General features: G+C 49.9%; 1 protein-coding gene across 4 annotated transcripts; it reads right to left on the minus strand.

Moving 5' to 3' along the window:
• Positions 1-12: 12 nt before the first annotated feature.
• TMEM72 (transmembrane protein 72) lies at positions 13-27,971 on the minus strand. Of its 4 annotated transcripts, none has more exons than XM_019710283.2 (5): positions 27,585-27,802; positions 8,724-8,790; positions 4,625-4,696; positions 3,706-3,845; positions 13-2,272 (listed from the first exon to the last, which is right to left on the minus strand). In XM_019710283.2, the coding sequence occupies exons 1-5, from the start codon at positions 27,652-27,654 to the stop codon at positions 1,794-1,796; spliced, it is 828 nt and encodes a 275-aa protein (XP_019565842.2). In that variant the 5' UTR covers positions 27,655-27,802; the 3' UTR covers positions 13-1,793. The 4 variants fall into 4 exon arrangements, with proteins under 4 accessions (XP_019565842.2, XP_019565844.2, XP_019565840.2 ...); XM_019710285.2 differs by having other exon boundaries at positions 4,625-4,688; positions 27,585-27,654; XM_019710281.2 differs by lacking the exon at positions 8,724-8,790 and having other exon boundaries at positions 27,585-27,971.

A 27,971-nucleotide genomic window follows, 5' to 3' on the forward strand; every position in this document is an offset into this window, starting at 1 on the left:
AGGCTCTAGAGCTCGGGTTTACAGAATGGTTTATTAAATGGGATCTGGCAGTTCTGACATTACATTTCTGGGTGTGCTTCTTGGTCATCCGTCCAGGTCTGCAGGCTGGGGTTCTGAGAACAGAGCAGGAGTGTCAGGGGTCTCCAGAGGCTGGCCACGCCTGTGCTGTGCCCATCACGTCCCCCTTCTCCCCATGACAGGTGCAAGACCCTGCGCTCCTCCCCACTTTGGATGGAGCACAGGCAGCCTGCATAGGACACCTCCCATTAGGAACTGGGTGCGATCCCCACCCACCCACACCCATGTGCCACATTATACACTCTCCCCTGACTGTGACTCTCAGCTCCAGAAGTCCCTCCTCAGGGGCAGCTGAAGAAACAGCCCCACTGCTTCCACCATGGAAGACTTATAGGAATGTGTCTTTTTTCACTCAGTTTTAAGGAAGAACTGGGTTATTGCAGGAAGAGGTCTGCTTATTTGGGACACTTGTTGCATTTAGGCAATAAACTGATACAAGCTTCTGGTTGTCTATTTCCATACATTCGCAAAATAACTCATAGGGATGTTAAAAAGTGTATGAGAATGAACACCCATTTCTTCTGTTGGCTCACATACACAACTGGGGAGCCACGTAACTGTGCTTTCAGATTGCTCGTTAATTAAGATTGCCTATGAAGAAGAGTGCATTTGTTCTTCCTTGCAATAATCCCATGGACCAAATGAAAACTATATTGCAAATCCTTTAACTAAGGAATATGATTCAAGCTTCTTTGCTCAATCTGGGTTAACTGTCACTTCCATGGCTTCATGGTAGACAGCCAGCCTGCCTGTCACTTTCCTCCCATCCCCCCTTGTCCCCTCCTCTTCCCTTCCATTTTCAACAAACATAATTTATCACCTATTCTGCCACCAGGCACCTACACATGCTGTGCTGTGTGGTGTCAGGGCACCACCTCCCTGGTCCCTGCATGCAGCCCTCACTGCATCCTGTGCTGTGGCATTCATGCTGAAGAATGTCATCGGTTTTCAGGATCTTTTAGTTTACATCATCTACTTGGAATCTTGGAAAAGTGCATGTGGTATGGATGCAGAGAACCCTCAGCGATTCTTCTGGAATGACCATCACTCATGTGGACTGGCTATCCTCACAGTGAGCACAGAGCAGCATTGTTTCCTGGAGTGGCTCCGTGACTCCTGCTGCCGGGGCCAGCCCCAGAGCATACAGAGAATGTGGCCCATTGCTGGGCACTGAGTGTGGCCACACAGGCTGAAGCCCGGACTTCCCTGCCCACATTGAGCAATCTTGATAGGGGTCAGGACCCACGGCCACTTCCTTGACATGTGGAAGTTGCCCGTGCATCCCTGGGTCTTCAGAGCTGGGATGCTGCCTCAGAGGTGGTATGGGCCGTGTGTCCTTGCTGAGTTCTGAGACCTGTATCAGGAGCAGGAGAAGGCTGGTAGCTTCTCCTGGGCCTGAGGCAGCCTTGTGTGAAGCAGGAGTGATGGTCTCTTTGGGGAAGCACATGGATTTCCCTACTCCATGTCCAGGAGGAGGAACCTGTGCTGGCTCGAGGCAGCGTGGGCTTCACTTACGCCTCCCTCACGGCCACTGCAGGACCTGCCATGCCACGTGACGGCCCCAGAGGCTCTGCCACCGTGGGGATGTCTGCTCACCTCTTGAAGAGCTGACCTGTGAGGACTCCGTGCTCCCAGAGGGCCCGTGGATATCAAGACTGTACAGGCGGGGCCATGCAGACCCCTCGCTGAGTATCCCCCAGACTGGAGCAAGCCACTCAGAAGAGGCCAGTGGCCGCAAGAGGAGACAGGAAGAGTGGGTGCTGGGGGGCAGGGATGATGGGGGTGGTGTCGGACGTGGTCTCCTCTGGCTCGCTGTCCCTATCGTCCAGGCCTTCGGCGAGGGCTGGGATGATCCTGACCACACTGTCTTGAAAGTGCACTTGCTTCTTCTTGGCCAGAGAATAAGCGGGCTCCAGAGCCAGCTCCGTCAGGGTGTCTGGGTGCTGGAGGGCGCTGGGCTTCCTGGTGCCCTTCAGGATGCTCTTCATGTGGATGAAGAGGGAGCTGGGCCCCTCCTTGAGGGCTCCGTGGAAAGTGTAAGTTTGCTCGGTGTCCCCAGAACCAGTGGTGCTCATGGCGCTGCTGGAGGGGTCCGTGTACTGCTCCGGGGGGGCCGGCACCTCATGGGCAGCTTTGCTCCTCTTGCGTTTACTCAGTAGGAAGTAGGCCAGGCCGGTGACGATGAGCATGGAGCCTGGAAGAGATTGGGAGGTCAGGATGCTGGGTGTGTCCTGGAGAAAAGCCAGAGGCTGTCCAAGCACACTATTCCCAAAGGCCTCTGTCGCACACCCGTGTGGCCACACTCAGGCCCACTGCCCTCCAGCCTTCATGCCTAACTTGGCCTCATACACCCACATGAGACTTGGGGGGCAGCAGGCCTAACGCTCTGCTGAGGTCTGTTGGCAAGGTGCATGCTGCGCTAGGGCCCTGACCCTGACTGTGAGCTAGCAGACCTGTACCTGAGGCTCCCTTCCTATTGGCAGCTGACCCTGGTGCTGCCTGAACAGCCTCCCATCTCCACGCTCAGCCTCCCTCTTAGGAAGGCTAATTGGAGCTGGCTCCGTGACACCTTCAGTGGGCCCGGACTCTATATTGCTTACTGGGCCCCACGTGCTGAACTGGACTTCCTTCCCACTTTCACTCAGCCTCCTCAATGGACACTGAGGAAAGTGCAGATACCCTTAGGTAGGGCTGGCATCACACTGGCCCCTCCTGGCCCCCACGCAGCCTCCAGGCCAGAGGCCCCTGGATCCCAGGCTGAGGCTTGCTGCCCTGGGTTTCCTGCTGGAGCCCTGCCCCATCCAGAGGAAGGGTGGAGGTGGCGGTCCTGCCTGTCAGGCCAGAGCCTCCTGTGCCCCTCATTTCCTAAGGAGTGGGAGTCTGTGGGTTGCTCCGGCCTCTGCTGTGCTGATAGCTGTTCAGGAGTCCACTGGGGGGCCGTGAGCAGTGGCCTTCAGAGGCTGTGAGCGGTACGGTAAGAGAAACCACAGGAAGCAAAAGAGGCTCTGCCTTCCATTCCTGTCTCCCTGGGCAGGTGGCTTCCTGGCATTTTAGATCATCGTGAAGAGAGGCACAGCTTTCATAGCTGGGAGGAGAGAAGAGGAGAGTACTAGCAGAAAAGGTCATGGATAAAACCCAGGAGGTGGGAGCACTGAGTCCTCACTTCTGCGATCAGGAATCAGGCTGAGCAGCAGTGTCTAGGAGGTGAAGTGGAAGAAGAGATTGGGGCTGTGAGGGTCTTTTGGGGTCCCATCCTTGTGTGCCTTCCAAATCAGGCTGAGGAGTTTGGACCTGAATCAGTAAGCATTGGCGAGAGATGGCCGGCTTTGGGTAGAGGCGTGACCATCTCACACACTCTGAAAGCTCAATCCACACACAGGCATTGGAGGAAAGGCCAGGTCCCATTTGGGGGCACAGCCTTTGGACACCCACAGGAAAGATGCACTTCTCCGGACATTCCTGCCACTTAATCAGCATGGCGGATGTCTGATAGGTCCTCATTCCCACACAGTAGGCCAGAGAGGGCAGTGGGGGCCTGGAGCCAGCGTCACTGCAGGATGAGGAGGGGAGGATTCAGCCCCTCCTGCTCAGAGCCCACCTGCTTCCACCACCTCCTGGAGCTCCTACCTGGGATGGTCACGTGCCAGACCAGCACAGGATGGAGGAAGCAGGCCACGGACAGCAGCATGTAGGCCAGGAACTTCTGGAAGCAACCCAGCCAGCGGGCCTTCTCCCTTGTTCTATATGCCAGGGACCCTGGCCGACATCTAGGAAGAAGGAGTCTAGGGTTACCAGGAAGCAGGGTGTCACTCAGGAAGCCCCAGCAACACACGAGGATGTAGGAGGCTGGGACCATATCCTGCTGTGGCCTTGCTCCCCACAGTGGCCTCTGGCTGAACACCCCCAAGGGTGGGAGTTCACCGTTAGGGGTTCTACAGTTAGGGTGTTGCCGGAGCCCCTCCAGAGGGGCTGCACAGGCAGTGGGAATTCTACCGTGGCGTGGAGAAGGTGTGCATAAGGGAGACACCTGGCTGAGACGGTTGTGTGGACAATGCACTGCACAAGGGGCCTGGCCACGTGGGTGAGCAGGCTGGGATCCAGCTGATGCTGCGCACAGTCTTGCTGAGGTATGAGCTGGAATTGGCTCAGAGGGGCTTCTTTCTTTGCTGGCATGCAGAGTCCATACAGGAGCCCAGCAGAGTACTGAGCAGGTTTCCTCAGGGTTGCTGCCTCCAGGTTTAGAAGGAGGAAAGCATTGGCATTTAGGTCCATCTCTTTTATCCTCTGAACTGGCCTGGAGCAAGGATCTGCGCAGCTGCACTCTGCCCAGGGTAGCTTTGAGGAGTGGAGGTCCGCAGCATGGCCCTCCTCCCACACCCCGCTGCCACGGATCTATGGTGCCCCCTGGTGGTCATTCTTTTGTAAGCACACACTGTCTGGGAGTGTAGGGGTCCAGAGCTGGTACAATGTCCCCTTAAGCTCAGGGCTCCTCCCTACTATCCCCCCCAGAAGTTGCAAGGATCACTTGGCAGTGGAGACTACTTACTGGAAGCAGATGGCCAGCAGCTGAGCCACAAAGTAGGCCCCTTCACACACGGAAATGGCGGCTCCTGTAAATCTATGATGGAGACAGGTGAGGGAGGCCCGGCACCCTCTGACTCTCCCTTCGCTTTCCCATGAGCCATCTTCTCACAGCACCTTGGCCTCATGGGTATCTACAACTGACCAACTGACCAGGAGTTTTTTTACCTAATCCTGTTGCCCAACCAGCTGTCTTGTTGGACTGTAGTGGTGGAGGGGATGGGGTCCGGAATCCAGAGAGAGGTGAGCAGGGAGCTGCAAGGGAGACCAGGCCAGCCGGGGAGACCATCTTGACCACAGAACCCTTGAGTGGACACCGGCAGGCATGTCCTCTACCTGCTGTTAGCAGGATGGACACCTACTGCCTGACTGTGAGAGCCTTAAGGCTGGATCTATTCCCAAACCCTGTCCTTCTCCCTCTTGTCTCATCATCCAAAAAGTCACCAGGAGCAGCTGATTGTGTTTCTTAAGTAGCCTTAGAATCAGTCCCCTTCTCTCTGGCCTCACCTGTATCACCTGAGTTTGGGCATTGCCCCCTGGACATCTGCACCACCTTGCCCCTTTTGGCCTCCCTAAGTCCCTGGCCCTCAACTCCTGCCCCCTGCTACTCCACTCTGTCACTACCAGGATGCCCCAAAGGCTCCTTCTGAAACCTAAATCTGATCACATTCCTCCCAATCTAGAGTGCTTCAAAGCCTCCTTATGTTTCAAGTGTGGTCCAGGGACATTGCAATCAGAATCTCCTGGGGAATATATAAATTCATAGATTCCTGGGCCAGCCCCTGACTTTCTACATCTGAATCTTTGGGAATGGAACTTACTTTTTTTTTATTGGAGAGTATCACTGGCCTATAGAATTGAAATTCCTTAGCGTGTCTTTTAAAGCCCTACATGAGCTTCCATATTCCTCTGACTACACAAGAAGCTATCAGATGCTCCAGGGCGTTTGCACAGGTGAGCCCCTCTTGGAAGGACTCCCCCTTCCTCCTCGTGTCTGTTTGGTGGACTCTTGCTTCTCCACGTTGCACGGTGTAACCAGAGTAGTTCCCTCTCTAATTCTTTCATGTAGCCCAGGCCGACTCTGGGAAAGGCTTATTGAACTGGAGTGAATGAGTGAGTGAGAAGAGATACTGCCTTGCAGGGGAAGGTAGCTCAGGGTCAGGGTTTCCTCAGGGCCCTGGCCATTGCCCCCGCTACTGATCAGCTGTGTAACCACAGGCAAGTGGCTTGCTCTCTCTGTGCCTCAGTTTCCTCAGCTGTAAACTGAGAGAAATTATAGTGCTTAACCAATAGAATTGTTATAAGGACTAAATGAGTCGATTTTTGTAAAGGCCTTCAAATTTACTTGGCAAATAGTACTCATTATATAAATGTTATTATCATTTCTCTGTCTCTGTCTCTGTCTCTGTCTCTCTCTCTCCCCCTCCCTCCCTCTCTGTGTGTTTGTGTGTGTGTGACCGTTTAGTACTTGACCTCTACTTTCTCCCACTCTCTGTATGCTGCCCAGTGTCTCTCTAACTCTTACTCCTCAGCTTTTAAATGGTAATACCCTTCAGCCATTGGTGCGACTACTATTTGTGGATAACTGGAGGGAGGCAGTGAGGAGCCTCATGGAAACAGGAAGAAGGGAGAGGGAGCAAGTATAGAGAGACGTGGGGAAGAACAAGTGCAAAGCCAGTGACAGATCAGTTCCTACTGGTGCCTGTCTGCTCTTGACCATGGCCCCTGCTTGGTCCTGGGGACTCAGAGAAGGCAGTGACAGACATACAGGGAGTGTGCTATGCTTCATGAATGCTTCGAGTATGAGGGAACACTGGGGAGGATGGGAGGAAGAAGAACTGAATAAAGGGAGGCAGGGCATTTGGACACTTGGGTGGCCCTTGAGGAACGAATGGGCATGAGTGCAGGAGGGATGGCCAGGGTGGGTTGTGGGTGCCAATCCTACAGGGTTGGAGAGCAGGGCATGGGTGGAGAAAACAAACTAGTTCACAGTGAGGGGAGGGGGAACGGAGGGTAGACATAACGTCTTCTAGGCCTGGACCACAGAGTGACCAGATGGGCATCGTGTCCCCTCGAGACAGGCAGAGCAGTCGGGAAGAGGCACGGTGCTGGGCAGAAAGCAGTGAGCATTAACTAGTGCAGACCTGACCTGTTACAGTAGGATGATAACCCTAGCTCTTACCCGAAGTGATGTTTGTGGTTGAACTAGGCGACCATATGGAGAGGAGGGGGCCCAGGCCTTCTTCTGGATGCCAGAGAGACAGTGCAAAAGCTGGGACAGGCTCAGCAAGACAGTAGGATACCCAGAGCAAGAAGTCACTTCCAGCCAGTGGGGGTTTCTGGCCTGGGGCAGGTGTCCCCGGACAGAATGCCAGGCTTTGGGAATGCTGAAGGGGGTGGAAAGACGCCCTGGATGCTCAACAGGATGAGCAAAGGCCTAGAGGTGAGGTGATGTCGGTGAGCTTGGGAGAGTCAGAAACTCCTGGCGTGTAAACTGAGTCACAAGGAATAAGGTGGAGGCCAGAAGGTGACAAAAGAGTGTGGATTGGAGCTGTAAAAGCCCTTGGAGGTCATCAGGGAGACCTGTGTTTCTAGGTAGCTGACGCTGTGGCAGTGGGGAAATGCACTGGAAGGTTAGCATGTGGTTGGGAGATGGTGGGTGAGAGCCACCTGGCACAACAAAGGGCTTGTCTGGGGCAGGCATCTTCTTAGGATGCAGATGAAGCCACCATGACTAGGGTTGAGGGGGTTGTGGGGGAGCACAGAATACAGCCTGGTGACTCTGCAGGCAGACAGGGCTCCCTGTATCCCTCAAGATCGGGCTGCTGAGAAGCTGGTCAGAACCAGCGGCGACTCCATGCTGTCCTACCCTCTGGGACACCACTGCACAGTGACCTCCTTCCCACCAGGGGGCGTCTGCAGAGGCAGCTGGCAGAGAAGAAAGGACCGAGGCTGGGGAACTAGATGGACCTACTACTCATGAGCTTGGAAAATGAGCTGAGCTGCTTACCCCCCTGAATTTTTTCATCTGTAAAACTAGGGTGGTACTCTCTTCTGTGCTGCCAGAGTTAAAGAACATAATGTAAATAAAACATTTAACTGTGTTGGGCATGGAGATGGGCTCTCATTTATGGTCCTTCGAGTTGATTTTCCTCTGTCTAAAATAAGAGCTCAGTTAATGTTTGCTGAATAAAGAAATTATTGAAGAGATGAATGAGTGGATAGACATGAGGTCTGGCAATTAAGTTCGCGAACTTCTTGCTAACCTTTTTTGACATCAGATTCGTTATGAATTTGTACCAAGTTTACTATTTGGAAGTGCTGAATAGGCTGCGTGAAAAAGTTAGATGACCTGAACTTTTCGCCAACAATTCATGGCTCTTGCATCACGACAATGCACCAGCTCACACAGCACTGTCTGTGAGGGAGTTTTTAGCCAGTAAACAAATAACTGCATTGGAACACCCTCCCTACTCATCTGACCTGGCCCCCAATGACTTCTTTCTTTACCTGAAGAGAGAGGAAATATTGAAAGGAAGACATTTGGATGGCATTCAGGACATCAAGGTAATATGATGATAGCTCTGATGGCCATTCTAGAAAAGAGTTCCAAAATTGCTTTGAAAGGTGGATTAGGCAATTGGTGTTTGTGCATAGCTTCCCAAGGAGAGTACTTTGAAGGTGACCGGAGTGATATTCAGCAATGAAGTATGTAGCACTTTTTCTAGGATGAGTTCATGAACTTAATTGTCAGATCTCATAGATGGATGCATGGATAGATGGATAGGTGGGTGGGTGGGTGGATGGATGGATGGATGGATGGATGGGTGGATGGGTGAATCAGAAGTTGTATAGGTGGATGGAAGGAAGGATAATTAGTTAATTTATGGGATGGTCTGACTAAAGCCATTCCCAAAGCATAGAATATCCTAAAGCCCCTCTTCTCCTCCCACCTTTGGGATAGGATGGCCCTAGCCTGGGAAAGGGTAGGTCAGTCTGAGCAGACAGACTCAGGGTGAATTGGAGGAGAATATGTAGGCAGGAGCACATTCACACATACTCACAGCAGGTAGAAGGCCAGGCTTTTGAACTGCCCCTGGAGGAAGGTCTCGGTGCCCATGCCGATCAACACTAAGAGGGGAAGAGGAGGGGAGACAGTGGCCCAGGTGCTCCAGCCACAGTAATACCCTGAGGAGGGCTCTTTTGCATAGAGTGAGCCTTCTCCCAGGGGATGAGAGCCAGGGGAGGCTCTTCCACACGTGGCACAGGGATTGGTGGCTGGGAAGATACAAGAAAGCAGGGATCCTTCTGAGTTGGTCTGTGGAAACCAGAGTGCTTTCAGGCAGAACCCTAGAGGTCTTTTAATCCAGGCTCCCCAGAGTGCAGACGTCATCCTCTGCCTGCATTGGTCATGCCACGACCCCTGAGTATCCCAGAGATAGCCCATGCTGACAGGCTACCAAACGCTCTGCTGCACAGTGGTCCTTCACATGTTCTGGCCTCAGGGCCCTCGTCGTCCTGTAGGCCCATGCCCATCTGTGCTATGTGTCTGGGCTTCAGTGCTTGGCCACAATGGGACCTGCCTGTTGTTGCTGCTTCTGAGACCTCTTTTTCACTTGCTGTTTTGGCAGCTGCATCACACACTCTGGGCTCATTACTTTGGACCCAGAGCTGATTAAGCCCCTGGGGGTTTGCTGTGACATGGGATGCTGCTCAGCCTCATCTTTCCTCCTGCCCTTTCTTGGCATTTGGTGCTCAAACACTTGACCTTCATTTTTTGTCCAGGGTGAATTTTGTCTTGGAACCACCTTTCCAGACTTGCTGGCTCCCTGTTACCTCCTCAGGCAGGGACTCCCTTGCTCTCATAGCTTCACTCAACCAGCCATGCCTTTGGCTCCATTCACTCACTGATGGAAACATTCCACAGTCAGCACTCAGGTGTTCCTAGACCTTCTTCCAGGACCACATTGGCCCACTAATCAGACCTCTTTCTGGCCCCATGCACCCTATATTTCTGTCTTTGGGCTCAGATAACATATCCAGGTATTTGCCATTGTGGCTTCACCATGTCTCCCTCCCACAAAGTCAGAGATAGTGGGCTGAGCTGTCAAAGGTGGCCCTGAGTGGCCCTTCCTCTGCTCCCCTCAGCAGCTTCCCTGGGCCTGATGCCACCTCTCTTCCCTGGCAGAGATACTGTGTACACTTCCAGCCCTGGGCGACCTGAGCCCCAAATCCACTGCAGATGTACTGCCTCCTGAAGTGCAGTGCGGAACCCCTTTCTTAGGCCACCAGCACTTCCACCCCTCACTTCTGGGGGGATTACGGAAGCGCTGCAGGGAGGAGGGACAGAGCACCTTGACTTAGGTCAAGCTGGCTCGTCCCAGGTGAGCGGCTGGGGGTGCTGCTCAGCTATACACCTCTGCACTGTTAACATAATTGCAGAGAACTTAATGGTGTCCGCACAATCGTCACACGCATCCTGGTTCCTCCCAGCAGCCCTGAGGCATAGGGAGTTATATCCTCCCCATCTTACGGGGAGGAAAATGAGGCTCAGTGACCTGCATTGTTCTCACAAGGACACACACAGGCCCAAACGTAGAGGACCTACAGACCGAACTTGAGACTTCTGGCTCTAGGTGGTGAACAGTTTCCTGGTTTTCACTGTCTACCACACACGAGGTAAGACAATTAAGTTCATGAACTCATCCTAGAAAAAGTGCTACACACCTCATTGCTGAATATCATTATAGTCACCTTCGAAGCACTCCCCTTGGGAAGCTATGCTCTGATGCTAGCGCCTAGTCTACCATTCAAAGCAATTTTGGAACTCTTTTTCTGGAATGGCCATCAGAGCTGTCATCATATTACCCTTGATGTCCTGAATGGCATCAGAATGTCTTCCTTTCAATATTTCCTTTATCTTTGGGTAAAGAAAGAAGTCATTGGGGGCCAGATCAGGTGAGTAGGGAGGGTGTTCCAATACAGTTATTTGTTTACAGGCTAAAAACTCCCTCGTGGACAGTGCTGTGTGAGTTGGTACATTGTGATGCAAGAGCCATGAATTGTTGGCAAAAAGTTCAGGTCGTCATCTTCACGCAGCCTATTCAGCACTTCCAAATAGTAAACTTAGTTAGTTGGTATAAATTCATAATGAATAATCCCTCCGATATCAAAAAAGGTTAGCAACATCGTTGCAACAAGTTCACGAACTTAATTGTCAGACCTCGTATGTGTGTGCTCTGTGGTGTGTGTGTGTGTGTTTTGCAGGCAAATGCCCATTTAATTTTCACTATGTATCCTGTTCTCAGCATTTAGCATCTATTAACTTACAACAGTCCTATGTGACAGTACTGTTAGCCTCATTTTACAGAAGAGAAAACTGAGGCACGGAACGTGTAAGTAAAACAAATAAACCAATTAACTGTGGATGCCTAGGTCAGATCCTGCATTTCAATCTCACATTCTCTAGTTAATAGCTGAGTCACTCAATCTCTCGGAGCCTCAGTTTCTTAATTATCCCTCTTGCACATAACGTTATGAGAATTCAGTAAGCTAATCGATGCCGAGAACATCGTAAATGTTCAGTGAAATTGCTTGTTAATTTTTGGCAGGGGCTTCATTCACATTGTAGTCTTTGTAGATTTGCATGGGCCTGTGCAGGATGTCAGTAGTTGGAAGGTAAAAGTCTCGGGAATGCAGCCCCTTTCCCTTACTTGCACCCATTTTGTGTGTGGAGACCTATTTTGATACCTTTTGACTGAAACAAAGGGTCAACAGTCAAAGGGGCATTTGAGGAATACTCTAGAGGCAGGGCTTGTTTGCAGTTAAAAAAAAAAAATCAAGTAACAACAGAGAAGTGAGACAGCTGGGTTGGAATCCCAGTTCTGTGTGTTATGACCTTGGTAAAATGGGTAAGTACTTAACTCATCAGAGTTAGGATTCCCATCTGTGGAATGGGGAGAATAAGTTATACCTCACAGAGTTGTTTCTTGGATTGGAGAAAAATGAGTCTGAAATGCAGAGCTTTGTGCTTGGTAAGTGTCAAGTGGTCAATACACATGTGCTCTTTCCTCCCTCTAACTCGGGACGTGTCAGCTTCCCCAGGCTGCATCTAGCCCGTTTTGTACTAAGGGAAGTGGGGCCACCAGCCAAAAGCTCTCAACCAACCACAGCAATGCTGGATTCTGCAAGCCCAAGGACAGAGGTACGCCCTCTGGCTAGAGGAGGAGGGCAGGGAGATGGAGCCAGGAGCAGGGGTCCTCAGGTCAGGAGATCCTTAAGGGAGCCAGTGGGATTTTCATGGGAGCCCTAAGGCCCCTTGTCACCAGGGCCAATGGGTCACATACTTTCGGCTTGATCCTCCCAGTTCTGGGGCTCCCATTCTCAGAGGCAGACCATGCGAGGTTGAGACAACACGAATCAAAATGAAGTCCTTCCTTCTGTCCCCTGCATCTGTCTGCCTGCGGCCTCAACCACTGTCTTACTTCTGCCCTGGACCTATTTGGCTGTACTCCTTGGTGTCTCCTGGTAGCTCTTCCTAGACTGCTTTCCTGTCATCTGTGGTTTCCTGTTGGGGTGATCTTAGGTCAAGCCCTATGGTGCGCTGAATTGCGTCATCGGGCTCCTCTCTGGGGTATGCTTGGTCCAGGGGGAGAAATGAGATACAGACTGAGAAAAGCATGGTGACCCAGGCTATAAGAGAGGCTTATCTGAGTGCTCAGGGGGCCAGAGAGAGAAGAGCCATTCCTGGGGATTACCAGCAAAGATGTTATAAAGAGGATTCATGCAAGGTGCACTGGGAAGGCAGGAAATAGACATGTGCAAATGGAGGGGTACGGCATTGCAGGAAGACCCCTCCTCGCCATTATGACAGAAGGTTATTTCATCTGGAGCAGGGTCACAGGGAGGGGGCAGTACATGTGACTGAGGCTGGACTGTGGGTTTTTAATCAGACTTCACAGGTTGGGCAGGGGGAGCCTTGAGTGTTTTGGAGCAGCTGAGTGACATGTTCAGATTGGCATTTCAGAAAGCTTTCCACATCAGGCAGAAGGGGTAAGAGGCTTTGGTAAGACTGCCCGGCAGACGGGAGGTGGTAGCAAGTTACTGGACACTGCCCGGCGTGCTCCGGGAACCCGCTTCTGGCACACTGGTAGCCTCCAGTTCCTCTGTTGGCCTGGTTTAAAGCAAAGTTCACCCTGTGGCTCCTGATGGTATGCCCAGGTGACCCTGTTCACCCGTCTGCAGGGCAGCACCCAAGAGAAGGGGGTTTGCTCCATCATGGGCCCAGATAAGGAGACTTCCCAGGCACAGAGGAGAAGGGCGTGTCCTGCTGAAACATGATGGTCTCTCACTGTTTTCTGGGTAGTGGAAGCAGAGGTGTGGGATGGTCACAGGTGAGCAGAGGCATTTGGGTTTGGAAGCTCCCTGGGCATGCCAGCCCAGCAAGCTGCCTCTCAGGGAGGTCATACCATGTGCCACACACCCCAGTAGGCCCTCTACATACATCTTATTTACTCTGCACAACATTCCTTGAGGTGAAAATTGTCAACCCCATGTTATTTATGGAAAAATCCAAGGACCAGTATCCTGGAAGTGAGCACCTTTCAAGGCACACTGGTAGTGAGGGCAGAGGGAAGCCAGGAACAGGACCAATTCCACTGGTTCCCAGGTCCCTGGCAGGGGAAGGACTCTGGTGAGAATGGTGCAGGTGGAGGAGGACATTTCCTTGGGCTCTTCATAAGCATGGAGGAGGGGTGTCCCATGAATGAGGTCTGTGTCGCTGTGGGCAATAGACCACTGCATCTCCCAAGCCCACTTGTGAATGGATTTTTGCAATGTCTGCATGAGAAAGAGCCAGGACCCAGAGTCAGTTCTCCTTCCATCACCATATATTTGATCCCTTTTACCCTGAATTGTCACCCCAATAAACTTTAATTTAAAAAAAAAAAAAAAAGAGCCAGGAAACCGCCTCTTCACTGCCTCAGTGACCTGCCTGGTGCTCAAGCTGTGTGGTTACCGCCCATCCAACCCTCACCCTGGGCATCTGGCAAAGGGCCCTCAGCCTCGGCAGGTCGAGCTCTCTTCTGAGAGTGAGAAGTGGTCGCAGCCTGAATTTCCCCACCCAGGGCAGTTCCACCCAGCAACCCAAGGGCACTGAAGGCCCAAAGTCCCCCCAGGAGAGTCCACACCCTCATTCACGGCACATTCTCTGTGTCAGGCCCAGGTAAAGTACAGGGGCGCAAAGGAAATATGGGTCTGAGCCTGGGCATACCGTCTCAGACCCAGGAAACAAAGTGATGTCCCCACGTGGGAACAGGCCACAACACTCTGGGAGCAGGAAGAGTGCAGGCTCCACTTGGCTGGAAGCTGAGGAAGGCTCCGCAGAGGAGGACGGCAAGGTGATGCCAGGAAGATGGAGCAGCAGGAGTTCGAGTCTGCAACTGTGACGGCCACGGCTACGCGTGCAGACAAGGGACAGGAGCTTGTCTCTGGGTGCCTCCCCGTATAATTCCTGGGGCTGCACAAGGTCATGGGGCTACATGGGGCAGTGACAGTGTGGCTTCCTGGGCCCACAATCTCAGGTCCTCTTTCACATTGCAACTTCCTTTCACCATTCCAAGGGAGCCAAGCCCATTGAGAAAGCTGTGCCCTGTGGTCCTGTGAAAACCCTCCATCGGCAATCTGGGTGCAGCCAACTACCCTGGGGACCGTTGTTCCTGCAAGGACTTACTCTAGTTCCTAACACTTATCTCCCCAAAGCTCTCTCAGGCTTTACATGACTGCTCGTTACCATCTCTGACGTAAGTGAGCCAGGAATGGTATCCTTGTGAAGACAATTCTGCTGACCCCTGCAGCAGCAACTCTCCCAGAGACTGGGTGAGGTTATTGCTGGACCAATGGCAGAAAATGGGAGTTGACCCCCACGTACTTAGACTGTTAGGTGAGAGAAATACCTCTAATTATAGCCATGCAATTTGGGGTTTCTTTGTTACAGGAGACGCATTAGATTGAGCTGGATACAAATTCTTTGCAACTCTTCCCATAAATATAGTAACTCTCCTCCCCTTGGATATAGTCTGGCTTTAGTGACTCACTTGTCTGATAGAATGCTCTAGAAGTAAATTTCGGGAACTTGCATAGCTAATTTGCAAAGAGTTTCTACCCAGACCTATTAAAAATGCTTGTTTTGGATGGAAGCTACTCACCATGTAAGAAGTCTGATGCTCCTGAGGCCACCATGTGAGAGAAAGCCAAGCTAACCATGTGGAGAAAACACGAGTAGCCAGCCACAGCTGGTTGAGCCCTCTCAGCGAGGCCTGGAGCGCATGAATGAAGATGTGGTCTTGGACATCCCGGCCCCAGAAGGTGCAAAGAGGAGGAGGACTGATGAACCCAGCCAACACGCAGAGCATGTGGCCTTAGATAAGCCCTTGCAGTCACCCCACTTGAGCACCCAGTCCTTGTGGAGCAGAGATGAGCCGTCTCCTCTGGGCCCTGCCTGAATTACTGAGCCACAGAATTTTCAGCATAATGAGATGGTGATAGTCTTAAGCCACTAAGTTTCAAGTGGTTTTATTGTGCGGCCTGAGATAAGTGGAAAAGCGGCTCATCCTACTCTTTAACTACCTGAGATGTTTTGGCCCAGAAACCCCGTGTCTGGCTGGGTGTGTGTTCTGACCCTTTCAGCAGTGAGTATTCCTCAGAGCCCTGTGGCCTCTGGCCCTTCTCACTGGGTCTTCAACTTGGCTGTCGGGAAATCAACTCCCAGGTTCCTTGGTCCTGCAGCATCTATCCCCCTGCCCAAATGCATGCACGGCCTTGGAGATGTTGTCTCCTAGGAACGGGGCTTGGTGTCTGGGGCCTCCTTTGGGACCATAGAATCCTAGGGTGGTTTTGTACCTTAATATTTTATGGAGCATTCATGAGGTCCTGCCTCTCCTAAGCAGGACCCTTCAGCTTCATTTTAAAAAGATGCTCAGTGGAAAAAGTGAGGAAATAAAAAAGTGGGATTTCCTGCTTCAGGAGAATTCCTTAAACTGTATCCAGTACTTGCTCCTGACAGCCACCCTGTGCCTTGTGATGAAACAAGCCCCCCACACTTACCCCTCCCCCCTCCCAGAATGCTCACTGACCTGTGCTGGGGACAAGCTATCTTTGGAAGTCACCGTAGTTCCACATGACATAGATATAGGACTCCAAACTTATTTTGACTGAGGGTCTGGAGTTTCCTAAATGTTTCCTGGGGACTAGTCTCCAGAACCAGGCACTTCAGAAGCCAGGCAATGACCATGAAGTGTGCCTTAAGTGAGCGGGTGAGGTGTTGAATAAAGAATGGAACTGGTGTATGGGAAGGAGCTCAGCCACCCTGTTTCCTGAGTGTCTGTCTTCCCAAGTCTACACAGGTAGACCAGCTGCTGTCTCAAAGGCCTTACATCATCCCTGTGGATGGGGATGGGGACAACTCCTCATTTTGTGGCATTGGACTGAGGAATTCTGCCAGGACTCCAAATGTAGGCATGGCATCCAACAGAACCAGGTCTAGGATTAGGCCAGCAAGGTACCTGGACACAAATTTAGAGAGGCGTTCACCCCCAAGGCCATGCTTCCTGTGCTGGCATCCAGAGATGTACATGGCCTGTGGTTTGAGGATATCTGGACACTCACGGAATCTGGCCTGCACTTCTGGTCTTCCTTCTTCCTCAAGCAGCAGCCTGGCCAGAGTCTCTGAAACTTTGCCTTCACAGGGCTCTAGTTCAGTACAAAATGGGTAGCCTTCATTAGCAATTCACCCCAACGAATGACCCTGAGGCCCTTGCCCAGAGCTCAGCATGGAGTCAGATGGGCTGACAGTTTGACAGGGAGACAGGGAGACAAATGCCACACACGTCCGCAGAATCAGGCTTCATTATAACCAATTCTCTATAAGAAAGACTTGCCCGCAGAGCGGCCTGGCTCCTGGCTGTGTGTTCTTCCAGCTGCAGGAGGGAGGTGCTGGCGCTACACTGCTCTTACACTGCTGTTACATGGCCTGTCCTCCCATCCCTCCCTGTTTTCTGTCCCTTAGGATCCCGTGAGCCCTCGTCCCAGCCCAATGGAACCACATCACAAGCCGACCCCTGCACAGTCCTCCCTACTCTGGTGTCACTCCCCGCACAGTCCCCAGGGAGGCCTCTTGCTTGGTGCCCATTACAGCCAGCTCTTCTTCCTCAAGCATTTGTGGTCAAGCCTGGTCCCCTTCCCTCTAGGCTCTGCCCCTTCTGTCTGGGCTGGGTCTAACCTCCTCAGAGTAGGTTCTCCCAGAGGCCAGGGTTTTCTTCTGAGTCACCTCCCTGAACTGCTTGTTTTAGGTCAGGCTTAGTAGGGGTCGATTCTGGACCAAGAGGCTGCGGGGCAGGCCCGGGCCAGGCAGCCACCTCCTGAGCCCCTGAGTAACCTGGAGCTGTGGTCCCAGAGTGCGGCTGAGTGAGAGCTAGGAGGTGCTGTGCTGGGGCAGAGGGCACATGAGGCTGGATCAGAAAGGCTGAGTTCTGGCTCCTCACACAAATCATAACTCTCTCGTTGGCTTCCTCTTCTGGAAATTGAGGATAATAAAGACATGCCTAACTCGCTAAGAGTGTTCGGTGTTAGTAAATTATAGTGTTTGCTGTGCAAATGTAGGCAATTGCTAATAGTATTATTAGGAGGGGCGGGTTGTTTCCATTAGTACTCTCAAGGGGGAGGATAGGGTTTATTTTCATTCTTTCTTTCCATCAATACACTTTTATTGTGGCTGAGAGCTCTCTCTATGCCCCGAAGTCGCTCATTGATTTTCTTGTCTCAGCTCCCTTCTGCAGGCCTGAGCAGGTTCTAAGTGCTTCCCAGCCCCTCCACCATCACCACAGCATCTCTTTGTAATACCTCTGTGCGGTCTGCCAGGGGCCTAACGGGCTCGGGCCAGTGTGCTCTTGGGCCTGCGGGGCTATTGCTGAGGGGCTATTTCCCCAGCTTCAGGCCTCGTGCTGCTTTTGCCTCTGGACAAACTTCATGGTTGTCTGTTCTGACTCCATTGCTGGGCTGAGTTTTGACACCTGTCTTGCAGTCAGTGCAGTGCCCTGGTGGCAACACAGGACACTTCACAGAGGTGACTAGAGGCCACCACTAACTGGCTTTCAATGCCAGTCATCTTAGCCCTGGCTGCGTCGGGAGCCAGATGAGAATGTAATGTGCTCACCACTGTCGAGGGCAGTCTCATAACTCACCATGTCTTATTTATTGGTCCTCTTCATCCTCAAGTATGGCCTGTCTCCTGCTAGTCTGAAGGTCTGTAAGGACAACTCAGATAGAGGTGCACTAGGCTGATGACAGTGGCTGGGGTGGTTTAGGTTTGGAAGAGGCCACAGCTAGTGGTAGAGGTGAAAGCTAGATTTTCACCTTGCTAAGAGCATGGAGATGTTGGAACCAGTTGCTAAGAACCTGCTGAGACATTAAGCTAGTAGATGCGGGCCTCTTAACTCAGGAGAAATTCTGGCGATTCTAAGCATGGCAGGAAGGTTTCTGTGTGGATTGAGAGCTGATACCTATGAGCCAGGGTTCATAATACACTGTTAGTAAAGGCCAAGATTTTATAGTAGAAAATTCCAAATATTTAGTTAGAAGAAATTTTAGAGTATAGTGTGGCACTTACTATCTTCCAATAATTCTCACAAGCCTGTTTGGGGACAATTTCCTGAAGGTGAGAGTCCACCCATTCTCTACTAGACTCTCTAAACATGTGCCATAGACTAATGCTGACCAGCCAAGATGGCGATTTTGTTTGGCCTGTAGAAGGCTGTGTGATACACTGCAGTGATGCGCCCAAACCTGGATCTCTCTTGGCATCCACACCCTTTGTTGCGTGACTTTGCAGTGAAGTCTATGTCCCGAACCCTTGAGTCTTGGCTCAGCAGGGTGACTTGCTTTGGGCGCCATGCCAGCATAGAGGTGTAGTGGGCTCGTGCACTGTCATGGTCTCTCATGCCTCTGTCATTGTCATGGGCACATGCCAGAGCCACCCTGCTGGAGCACAAGGGTCACAGGGAGCAGAGTGGCCTGTTTTATCCTAGACAAGGCCAGCCTAGCAAGCCAACAGCCAACACAAACAGAGCTGCCTACCCACTCAGATGTGTGACTAATGAAAGCCTACTGCCGCATCCCACTAAGGTTTTGCAGATGTTACACAGTGTTATTTTGGCAATAGATAACTGACATATCTACTTTTTAGAACAGTTTTATTGAGGAGTAATTGATATATAACAAACTGCACTTATTTACAAGTGCAAGTTGGTAAGTATTGACATATGTATATACCCAGAAAACCATCACTACAATCAAGATAATGAACATATCTATCCTGCTACCCTTGTAATCCTACCCTCCTACCCTTTCATCCACCTCTGGGCAACCACCAATCTACATTCTATTACTAGAGATTAGTTTTCATTTCCTCGAAATTTATTTAAATGGTATCATACAGTAGGTACTCTTTGTTTGTTTGTTTGTTTGACTGCCTATTTTCATTCTGCATGATTATTTTGAGATGCATCCATTTGTAGCATGTGTCAGTAGTTTATGCTTTTCTATTGCTAAGTAGCATGGATATAGCTTGGTCAGTTTATAATCCATCTGTGGATGAGCACTTGGGTTGCTTCTAGTTTTGGCTGTTGCAAATAAAGATGCTATGAACACTCATGCACCGTATTTGCATGGACATATGCTTTCTTTTCTCTTAGGTAAATACGTAGGAGTGGAATGATTGGGTCATATGGTAGGTTTACATTTAACTTTTCTACAAAACTGCCAAACCATTTCCAAAGTGAGTGCATCATTTTACATCTTCATCAGTGGTGTATGAGAGTTCCTCATCCTCACCAGCACTCCCACACTTGGCATGGTGAATCTTTTTACTTTTAGCCATTCTAATGGCAGGTTGTATTGTCTCACTGTGGCTTGGATGTGCATTTCCCTAAAGACTGATGATACGGAGCATTTTTTGCATATATTTATTTGCCACCGTATCTCTTTGGTGACTTGTTCTTTCATTCTATTCAAGTTATGTTTTGAAGAGTAAAGTTTCAAATTTTGATGGTGTGCAATTTACCAATTTAAATTTTGATGGTGTGCAATTCTTCTATGGATTGAAATTTGGTATTGTACCTAAGAAATCTCTGCCTAACACTTTACTGAGGTTTTATCTTACTTTCTAGGAGTTTCATAGTTTTAGGTTTTATATTTATGCCTATAATCCATTTTGAGTCTTTTATTTGTATATGGTACAATGTATATATATATATATATATATATATATATATATATATATATATATATATATATTTTGTAAATGGATATTCCATTGTTCAGTGCCATTTGTTGAGATAGTTATCCTTTCTACACTAAATTACCTTTCTATTATACTTAAGTCAAAATTCTGTTTTTCATATATGTCTAGATCTATTTCTGGACTCTGTTCTATTAATTGATTTGTCTTTGTGTCAAAATTGGACTGCCTTGATTTCTGTAGCTTTATAATAAGTCTTTAAAAATCAGATAGTATTAAATTTCTAGCTTTGCTCTTTGTTTACAAAGTTGTTTTGGTTATGCGATATTAGGGAGTTTGCATTTCTAGGTGAATTTTAGAAACAGCCTGTCAATTTTTAGAAACACACACACAAAACCCACTAGATTTTGACTGAGACTGCACTCAGACATAGAGAAATTTTGGGGAGAATTAACATCTTAATGATATTGAGTCTTCTTACCCATGAACAAAATATATCTCTCCATATATTTAGGTCTTCTTTATTATCTCTCAGCAATTTTTTTTTTAGTTTTTACTGTATAGATTTTGTCAGATAGCATTTTATATTTTTGATGTTATGAATTACATTTAAAATTTATTTTCTTATTATTTGTTGCTAGTATATAGAAATACAATTGATTGTTGTATAGTGATCTTGCGTTCTGCAATCTTGTGAAACCCTTTGTTAGTTCTAGTAGCTTTTCTGGTAGATTGCATCAGCTTTTTCATAGACAATCATGTCATCTGTGAATAACAAGTTTTTTTTCTTCCTTGCCAACCGAAATGCTTGTTATTGCTTTTCTTTGCCTTATTGAACTGTCTAGAACTCCTAGTACAACGTTGACTAGAAGTGATGAGTGGACATCCTTGTGTTGTTACTGATCTTAGGACAAAAGTGTTCAGTATTTTACTTTTCAGTGGCTGTAGGCTTTTTATTGATGTCCTTTTGAGGCTGATAACATTTCCTTCTATTACTAGTTTGATGATAGTTTTTATCATGAATGAATGTTGAATTTTGTCAAATGCTTCTTCTGTATCTATTTAGATAGTAATATGGTTTTTCCTTTTTAGTTTGTTAATGTGGCCGGTTATATCAATTGATTTTTAAATATTAAAGCAAGCTTACATTTCTGGGATAAACTCTACTTGCTTATAATATATTATCATTTTTATATATTTTTATTTAATTTGCTAAAACTTGGTTTAGAGTTTTTACATCTATGTTGATGAGGGATATTAGTCTGTAGTTTTCTTACGATGTCTTTGTCTAGTTTTGCTATTGGAGTAATGCTAGTTTTATAGAATGAGTTGAGAACTATTCCCCCTTTCAAATTTCTGGAAGAGTTGTGTATATGGAATAGATATGGTTTCTTCCTTGAATGTTGTAGAATTCACCTGTGAAGCCATCTGGACTGATATCCACTTTTTGATGGTGCCATTGTTTATGTTAAGGAACTCTGCAGACTTGCAGGGTTCACTGAAAATATTGAGGATATTACCTCCAGCACAGAATGGCATCTTCCTTATAAGGACCTATGGGGAATATTTCTTCTAGGTCTTGATTTCAGTTCAAGGTATTTGCCCAAATTATTTGCTCTTTATTCTATCTTGCATTCAAAGAGAATATTTCTCTGCTCATTCTTCCACATGGCAGCTTTCCTGGTGCTAGAAAACAATGACCACGCCAGTAGGTATTCTCCGTCCATGCCATGTTTCTTCACCTGACCCTTACCTGGCCTATGGCAAGCCAAGATGGCTCTGGGGAAGCCCCAAGACTACTCCCTCTCCCAAGGGTCAGCTGCTTGTATCTGACTACATTACTTTTTAATAATAATCCCCTCAGATTGTTGTACAGAACTAAAGACAATCTTAAAAGAACTGTCAACCAATGAAAAATAAAATAAGGCTACCATCTTCCTTCTGGTTGGATCATTACAAGTGGTACAGACATAACTAAGTACCCATGGGCTGATCATAATGACCCAAGCTCAAAATGTGAAGGAAAATGTTCCTCAGTGTAAGACCTTTCACAGACTAGCCCCTTCCTCCTTTCCAGCTTCAAGGGTCGTATATTCCTTTTTCCTTTCTTCTAATCTTCCTGCTTTTCATGTCCTGCCATGAGTCCCTCCCTCACACTGTACAGTCCCTGTGTTCTGCACATTCCTTTAAAATTACCCAGCACTGAGTGAGAATCTACATGCCAGGCATTTTCCTCCTTTAATCACTGTTTCATTGTATGCTCATAATCCTCATTTGTTATTCCCATTTCATAGATGAGAAAACTGATGTTTACAGTGGTTAGGTAACATGTTAAGGTCACACACCTAGTCAGTGGTGGAGAAGGATACAAATTCATCTCCCAAACACTATGCGTTAGTGCTTGGTGCCAGGATGTTCTAGGTTGTCTCCCTCATGGCACCGTGTGCTTCTCTAGGTGGAAGTCATGCCATCCTAATATATGGGTTTCTACTGCACAAAGTGAAAACTGCAAAGGTTTGCCAAATAAATGAATCCTAAGTGGAGTTCTAGATTTCTTGTTTTTAATCTAAGAAGGAGGACACAGACACATAGAAGGAAAGAAAGAAATGCTTGAGCCAAATCATGTTATCTTTCAGTGGTAGGAGGGTGGAACAGAGGTAGGGATATTTCATTTACTCATTGGGATAATCAGATCGGAAAAGGAAAACAGTCAACATCTGATTGGAGGATCTGAAAACAGTGTGGGTAATAAATCCACCTGCAGATGTGTTGTAGTGCATGAAGCTTCCTGAGAAGGCAGGAGGGGGTCACAGGGATGTACATTTGAGAAGGGTGGAAATTAGCATGGAGAGCCCAACATGGCTGCCTCCGAAGCATTAAGTGTGATTCTGAAGGCTTTGAATAGGGGCTCAACAATACATTTGCTGGACTCTGTAAAAAAAATAATGAGGACATCTGGGTTTAAATGCTTCTTTTGTCCTAGTCTATATTAATAGACCTGGTCTCCGTTTGGAATGGAATGTGGCAGAAATGGGGCTGCTGGGAATGTGGCCCTGTCCTTGATGTAAAGGAGAGGCTAATGGGTCAGAACCTGGCACACAGCAAACCCCTAAGTGATCCCAGTTTGGTCCAAAGTAGTTGATTTGTGGGAAGTAGCACGTTGACCTCACAAGCAGGACTTCTCAATGGCCTGTCTCAATTCCAGCTCATTTCCTGCTTAGCTGTGTGGTGCCCGTCCCTCTGGAACTGTGTGCCCATAGGCCCTGGATGTATACCCATCACTGCCCTGGGAGTGGGCAGACTGAGGCTACCACACTGGCCCTGCTGGTTACTGGCTGTGTGGCCTCTGCCAAGCCACTGAAACATTCTGAGCCTCGGCTTCCTCATTTGTAAAATGGGACTTTGCTCAGCATCTGGCCCTCACAGACACTGGAGGGCTTTCGCAAGGTAAGTTTTTACAGCATGTCAGTCAGTCATGCACCTTTGGATCCAAACACTGAAGGCCCTACTGTGATAGTTTCCTCTGGGGCTGTGTGCAGATTTGTCCCTGGATGAGGTCCAGGAGTGGTTTGGCAGGATGGTCAAGGTAGTGCCAGTCAAAACGTGTGGCAGTCATTCAGAGACAGAATGAGCAGCTGGACCGAATAACAGTGTCTTTAGGTTTAGGAAGTGTTTGATCATTCCTGACTATGCTTCACTGTAACTGCCCATCCTCCGCATGACTCACCTGCCTGAGCCTGTGGGTGGTCAGGAGTTACTGATGGGGGCACTAGGATAGACTGACAGGTGACCTCGGTCAGGCCTCATTGGTACCCTCTGTGTGCATCCTGAAGTCACATCCCAAGATATGGAAAACACATCCCTTAGCCTGAGTTAGGTGGAGGGCACAATGAGTAAGAGTGGACCACTATCAGTTCAACTCTTGCCTCCCTGCTTCCTGGTTGTGAGACCTGGAGCAAGTAGTATCAGCCGACCAAGGCTCAGTTTCACCCTACATACAATGGGGATGAAGATGAAAATGATGGTGCTGCAAAGGGTAGTTATATGAAATGAGATACTATCTTTAAAACATGTAGCAGAGTTTGTTTCACAGTAAATACTCAAATATTAATGTTCATCGTCAGCTATTACACCCAGAGCTGAGACTGGAAGAGTATAAAGTCGTTGAGCCCCTTTGCTCTGAGGAAAGTTGGGAGGTCTCACCAAAGGGCCCAGAGACAGTTTCCTGGCATCTCCTCTTTTGGGGAGGCTTGTGCCCATGGGCAGGGACACAACTGTGAGGAGAGGGCTTTCCCTCCAGTTGTCAGGGCTTAGGGAAAGGAGTCTTCCCTCTTTCTTCCATACCCCACCCAAGTTGGGGGCCAGAAGGCGCATCATCTGCCCTGACACAGGGACCTCCTCCCATTTTTTTTCTTTGGGATGAGGAGTGGTGAGGAAGTTCATGGAGACTCACCTTCGGGGGCAGGAAGAAGACTGCAGAAAGTCAAAGGGAAGCCAATCTTGCCTTCCCAGAACAGGGATGGGGACGAATCTTGTAGGGGAGGAGCACCCTGGCTGCTGTGCTCCCATCTCAGTTACCACCCATTTTCCCAGGTTCCCTCTCCTGACGATTAGTCTGCAGTGAGGACAACCCACAAGGTTGAGGGACCCCTGGAGCCTGAGTCTGGCCTTGCCCTCTGGTAGACCCAGTGACGACCTGCCCTGACGGATGGACAGGTAGGTGTCTGTCATCTGAACAGGAGTGGGGAGTGCTCACCATCTGTGTGCTGTTCCCCACTGTGTCCGCTGAGGCCACATCTCAGTGACAGGCTGAGAGGTCACATATGTGGGGACACGGGGACACACAGACACACAGACACACAATGCCTTACTGGCCAGAAAGGTCATGCAAATGAGTGAAGCCAGCTAAGTATAAGACTAATGGGGAGGAATGGGTTTGTGATGACCTGGAAACCTTATGACTGATTCAAAGGGAGAGAGTTTACTAATATTAGAAATACTCTGGCTGGGTGCAGTCTGTCCAGGACCTGTTTATTCCTATTTGACAGTAGCAATGCTCTGTATTGTCCACTCTGGCTGTGGTTTGGGGCTGGACATGGGGGTGGGGCCACATGGCCATGGGACTGACCCCTGGACGTCCCAATGGAGCTTCATCCACAGGGGCTGGTGAAGAGAGACAGATGAGCTCAGCCAGCACCAGTGCAGGCCACGCTCTTGCCAAGATGCTGGGCCTTGCCATCCTGGTGGAGTCCCCTTTGTACCTTTGGAGCCTCTGACAGCCCCAGACCCTGTCTGCAGAGGGAAGGAGGGTTAAGGGAGGAAATCAGTGGATGGGAGCTGCCCGGTCCCCGCAGGGCGACCTTGGGTTACATGCTTTTCCGAGCTTCTGGAGAACAACACTCCTTCCCACAATGGGTCCAGGGGCTCCTGTAGGTCTTCTGGAGTTCCTAAAAATTGACAATCTCTGTCTCAAGTGTTATTTCCTTTCCAGTAGCAATGCCCCTATAATGAGGTGTGGACTTCTCAACCGAGAGTTCAATAAAAAAGAAGCTTAAGTGAATAAGGAATTTGCAAATCTGAAAAACTGGAAACAGGCCAGGAGTTCAGTGATGCTGGAAGAAACTCGGGATATGCCTGGGAGCACCAAAGCCCCTCTCTAGCTTCCCACCTGCTCCCAGAACGCTAGAAAACCCCAACAAGAATATTGGAAAGCCTGGCCATTAGGAGGTAGCTCGTGGCCTATTTTTAGCCTGGATCATATTTCAAAGCCAAGGAAGAAGCCCATCTTCAGCCTTAACAACCACCCTCTGTGCAGAGATAAGGGTTGTGGTCAAGAGGTGCAGCTCTGTGTGTGCGCATGTACACATGGCTGCAGACCCTTCCACTGGCTGAGATAAATCAGACTTTTAAACTGTCTTTAGCTAATCCATCTTAAAACAGTTCACAGACAGGAGGCAGGCCTTGGCTTTGGGCAGAGTATGTCGCGGGGACTGTCACTGTGATATCTGAGAGCTGAAAGGGGTGTGCTTCCACATTTGGAAACCAAGGCTTAGAGGAGGGCAGGGTGGAGTTAAGATCAATAGTTGTAGACCAAGACTGGAACCCAGACATGGAGACCCTACTTAGGGTAACCTCCCCCTCCCCAGGATGGCAGCTGGGAACCTTGGTGTCACTCCCATACGTGTAAGGAACAGAAGCTGGAGCTGTCTCCCCCACCAGCTTACTCAGGGCTCTCAGCAGAGCAATTCCAGACCCTTCCTTGTACCTGCTTGGTGGGGCTCCCTACTCTGCGAGGTAGGGAGCTCTTTGACCAGAGTCCTGGCCTTTTCAAGTCAAAGGACTAGGCTCCAGGCTGACTGTCCCTCTGTCCTGAAGCGTGACATTGGGCAAGGTCACTGCCCCTATTTGAACTCCGATGCTCCATGTTGTAACAGGAGAGGTGGGATCAGCCCATCGTGAAGGGCCCTTTCTGTGCGAACTCAGGGCGCCTGCATGCTGCAGAGCCCACTAGCTAGTCTACCAGTGAGCCTACCCTGGTGCCTGGGAATCACACAGATGTCCCTGAGCTCTGAAGTATGTCACGGGGCTTCTCCCGAGAGGTTTCTGTCTCCAGTCCCACCTAGCTATGACCAGTGTGTGCGTTCTTGACCCTCCAAAACACCAGGTCTAGTTATCTGCATTATACAGACCAGAAGGCTCAATCCCAGAGGGCCTAGGTGGCTCTCCCAAGGTCACACATTAGCAAGTGACAAAGCTGGGGCTGGAAGCAGCACTGCTTAAGTCTCAGCTGGGGGACATTGCCCATTTACCAAGATCCGTGCATGTGATTCAGTCTAGTGGTGGGAAGGACTTGATGAGCAGTGGGTGTCTCCTCCTTGTCCCCAAGGGACAGTGGGGCCCAGAGCTCAGGGCTCAGAATGCTGCCTGCCCACTTGCCCCACACAGACCCTGGCTGAGTGGGGGGCATGGAGCTAAGGGTAGAGTTTGCATCGGGGAGATGAGCAGGTGGCACTCAGGGTCATGGCTGTGCTGTTCTGCTCTGTTTGCCTGTCCTGCCGGCAGGTTGGGCAGCCCATGATCAGGCAGGTGAGGGAGAGGAGCCCAGCACCGGGAACCATTTCCCCCCAACCCCACAGTGCATTAAGGGAAGCCCAAGATTTTCATGACCAGCCTCTACTTAGCTCCGCTGGCCCGAGTGCTGGGAATTCTCGCACCATGAAATCGGGCTGTGGTTTGAGTAAAGCAAAATGCGCTCCATTGACCATTTACATAACGCTTTAGTGAGGCATCTGGCCCTTTACACCTTCACCTTCAGTCCTCACCCCCACCTCACAATAGCCCTCCAGGAGGTAGGGTAGACCCCTCCACTCATTTGGGAGATGAAGATGCTGGGGGCTCCCAAGGTCACACAGATGGTAGGTAACCAAACAGATTTAGCACCAGGCCCCCTGGCTCCCAGTCCCAGGTTCACCCCACTGCATCCACTGCTGCCCTGCAGAGCAGTGTTTCTTGGGGGTCTTGGGAAGGAAGGTGAAAGGCAATGTGTTCAGATGTGTCTAGCTTCTACCCCTCTGGCAGCACTGTCCGCTCCGCCCAGTGTGCAGGGTACTGCAGGAGGGAGGTGGGGTCTTACCTGCAGCAGTAGTGATGCCCAGGAGCCGGCAGGTGTATTCCAGCCCAGTCCAGAACACCTCCAGTTTCATGGTGCCAGGAGCAAGTGCAGGGTCCCCTCAGGGCAGGCAGCAGAGGCTCCAGCCTGAGATGCTCTCGGACGTCCGTGTGCAGTGGGAGGCTGGTGCTGCCGGCTTGAGGCCCCAGCACCCCAGGGCTCTGCCTTCCCAAACCAGTCCTGGCCACTGCTGTCTGGCTGAGGTGTGAACAGGGCTCACCTTCTTGGCTCAGCTGCCCGTGTCCTTGCCCGGCACTCAGCTTAATCATTACCTTGTAAGAATGTCCCCACCACTCTGCACAGCCAGGGCCTGGCCTGCAGCCACTGCAGCCTCAGCGGGCGCTTGAGATC

Source organism: Rhinolophus sinicus, linkage group LG07 (assembly GCF_036562045.2).
Source record: "Rhinolophus sinicus isolate RSC01 linkage group LG07, ASM3656204v1, whole genome shotgun sequence".
In the NCBI taxonomy this organism is placed as follows: Eukaryota; Metazoa; Chordata; class Mammalia; order Chiroptera; family Rhinolophidae; genus Rhinolophus; species Rhinolophus sinicus.